The sequence below is a fragment of the Alligator sinensis genome, unplaced genomic scaffold, assembly GCF_000455745.1.
Source record: "Alligator sinensis unplaced genomic scaffold, ASM45574v1 scaffold227_1, whole genome shotgun sequence".
Lineage (NCBI taxonomy): Eukaryota > Metazoa > Chordata > Crocodylia > Alligatoridae > Alligator > Alligator sinensis.
In genome coordinates this window covers 2,835,209-2,837,798 of record NW_005841966.1, presented here as the reverse complement: position 1 = coordinate 2,837,798, position 2,590 = coordinate 2,835,209, and the positions used below count along the sequence as shown (strand labels likewise).

The 2,590-nt window shown below is 35.6% G+C and overlaps 1 protein-coding gene across 1 annotated transcript in view; it reads right to left on the bottom strand.

The window, feature by feature from the left end:
* Positions 1 to 821: 821 nt before the first annotated feature.
* Positions 822 to 2,590, bottom strand: part of PRRC1 (proline rich coiled-coil 1) — a 31,484-nt gene continuing 29,715 nt past the window's right edge. Inside the window, exon 10 of the mRNA XM_006020732.3 lies at positions 822 to 893. Within this exon, the coding sequence (XP_006020794.1) occupies positions 822 to 893 (72 nt within the window). The remainder of the gene's footprint in view (positions 894 to 2,590) is intronic.

Here is a 2,590-nt window from a genome sequence, read left to right as displayed (position 1 = left end):
AAAGAAAAATAGCACTAAACTATATTTTTGGAACTAGTTTTGCAGCACTTGAAGCATCAGTAGACACTAGGAATTCAGTCACTGAACTAGCACAGACTCCTGAATGAACTGAGGAATGATGAACTTTGAGGCAAAAAAGGTACAACAGTGCTATATATTCTACACAACGAATCTCAGCAGGACAGTTGTGTAACCTCCATCTTAGCAAGTAGCATCACAGAAGGTAGAAATCACAGCTGTCTTTTCTTGCTCAGCTGTCACTGCAGTAAGCTGGGCGCTAAGAAACCTGCTTTATGGGTGACAACTGCCAGGAGAGAGAAAGGACAAAAGGAGAGAGAAAACAGTCTTAGGAGAAAAACAAAACAAAACAACCATTTCAGTTTTAATAAGCAAGGATTAACAGCATGTCTGCTCTATACCTGGACACACAACCTCACAAAGTAGTAAAAAACTCTCCCCTTCACCTTCTCCACACCTTGAGAAAATGGTTATAGTAGGGGAAGAAGCAGCTAGCATTTTGTACAGCACCTATTAAAGTAAAAGGATGCACTAGTGGGTTCCTGTGATGTCTTTTTTGGATTATGAAGTAATGAAAGACGCTGGCATGCACTGGCAATTGGGATTAGACGACGGGAACAGCTTTAGGCATCTGAAAATACTTTCTGAGTTTTATGTTGCTACAGCAGTGGTACCATTAACAATAACTGAATAAACTCATTATGGGAAAGACTGTACAAAAAATAAAAACAGAAAATTTGGCTCTTAATTTGTCCATCTCCCAAACTCCCCCTCTTTCTATTATCCACTTATTTTAAAAAGCTTCATGAGGAGGAATGATACATGCTTACATGAGTCTCAGCACTATAGTCTGAACCACTCTTCACGTTATTTTCCTGGCATGGGAAAGAGAAAGATGTTAAATATTCTAAATTTGTGAAAGAAATGAGGCTGGAGAAGTTTGATGTATATATAGCAAAAACCATAGAAAGTATTCTAGATCACTTGCCACTGGCTCTCTCCAATGCTTATGGACAGATACTTCAAAGAAAAGGAACTAGGTTTCTTTTTTCAGAAAAAGCTACATGGAATACATACCCGATACGCAAGTGATCTGTGCAAGATGCAGTAAAAACTCATTCACATAAGTTGTGATTGAAAAACAAAACAAAGAAAAAACCCCACACATTTAAAGTAAAAAAAGTACAATTCTTTAGGAAAAAAACATTTATTTAAATCTAATTTACACTGTAAGCCAATTATGGCAAAATATATTACTTGGAAACAGGACAGAATTTCACTGGGTACAAATAGGAGTTGGCTAAACAGTATATAAAAATGTCCTCTGAAAGCATCTACAAAAGATAAAGGCAGATCAGTATAAGCTGAAAAACTAGTGTTTAAGGCAAAACAATTATTTACTCTTTGTTTAAAAAAAAAACCAAAACCTATCATCAAAATATTACCTCTCCCAAGTATCTCCATCTTTCTGAATAAAAATGTAGAATCATGTCTGAGCATAGATATAGGGCATTTTTAGCTATGAAGAGATGTCACAAAGACTTGCAATGGAATGCAGTGAGTCCATGACACCTGTAAGGCAATTCAGGATTCTGTACCTGCTTTCAAAAATACAGAATGTCAGAGCAAAGTATACGAGTGTCACATTTTGCTAATCTGCTGATGGATGAACACTGATAAAAATTACTTAAGACTCTTCAGTATGCAAACACAGAATAACTGTCTGAAGATAAGAAATAAGTAAATGGATTTTGTTAAATTCCATTGCCGAGACATTTTCATGTGCACTTCCTGTCTGAACTAATGTTCACTAAAACAGCTCAAAGTCTTCCTGCTGGTTTCACTGGGAGATGGACTGAATACATACTACAAAAAAATTAAAACAAAACAAAAAGTGGAAGACAAGAATTCAAATTTGGACCAGATCTCAACTATAAGAGGCATTCATTTATGCTCTCTCTCAACCATTCACTTTTAAAATGCTTTAAAATTACTCAGCATCAGTCCTGAGATGATGTACGTGTAGAGGAAGTACTAAGCACCTACTTATCTTAGGTCCGTAGAAAATACCCAACACAGAGGTACTGAATTGAAATGCAAAAATACATTGGAGATGCTATGAACAAGGCTACTACTGCCATAACTAGTAAATATTTGTACCCCTCTTTAAAAATTATACTTGAGTAAATATAATATTAAATTTGACTTTTCAACAAATGCCTATTACATATCTGAAATGAAAATGCATCCTCCATCCAACAAATGTTAGTGTTATGTGATCCTGCTGTACCAGTTCACTCTAATTTTCTCCTTACGCATCATATTAGAAGTCAATATAATTGACAAAAAAAGGAGTTGTTCATTTCCATTATTGAAACAGTACCTTTGCTTTCTAAAAAGGAAAAATATATATATTTTTACAGGTAGATTAAAAAATTGTGCTGTATCCAATGAGGACTAAAATATTTAGCTGAAGATGCAACCTTTTCTTTCACATCAGGCAGAAAAGGGGGTGGGGGAGGAAGTTCTCTTTAGTGTCAGGAGTCAGGTCTTCTTTCAAACGGTTCTGGGT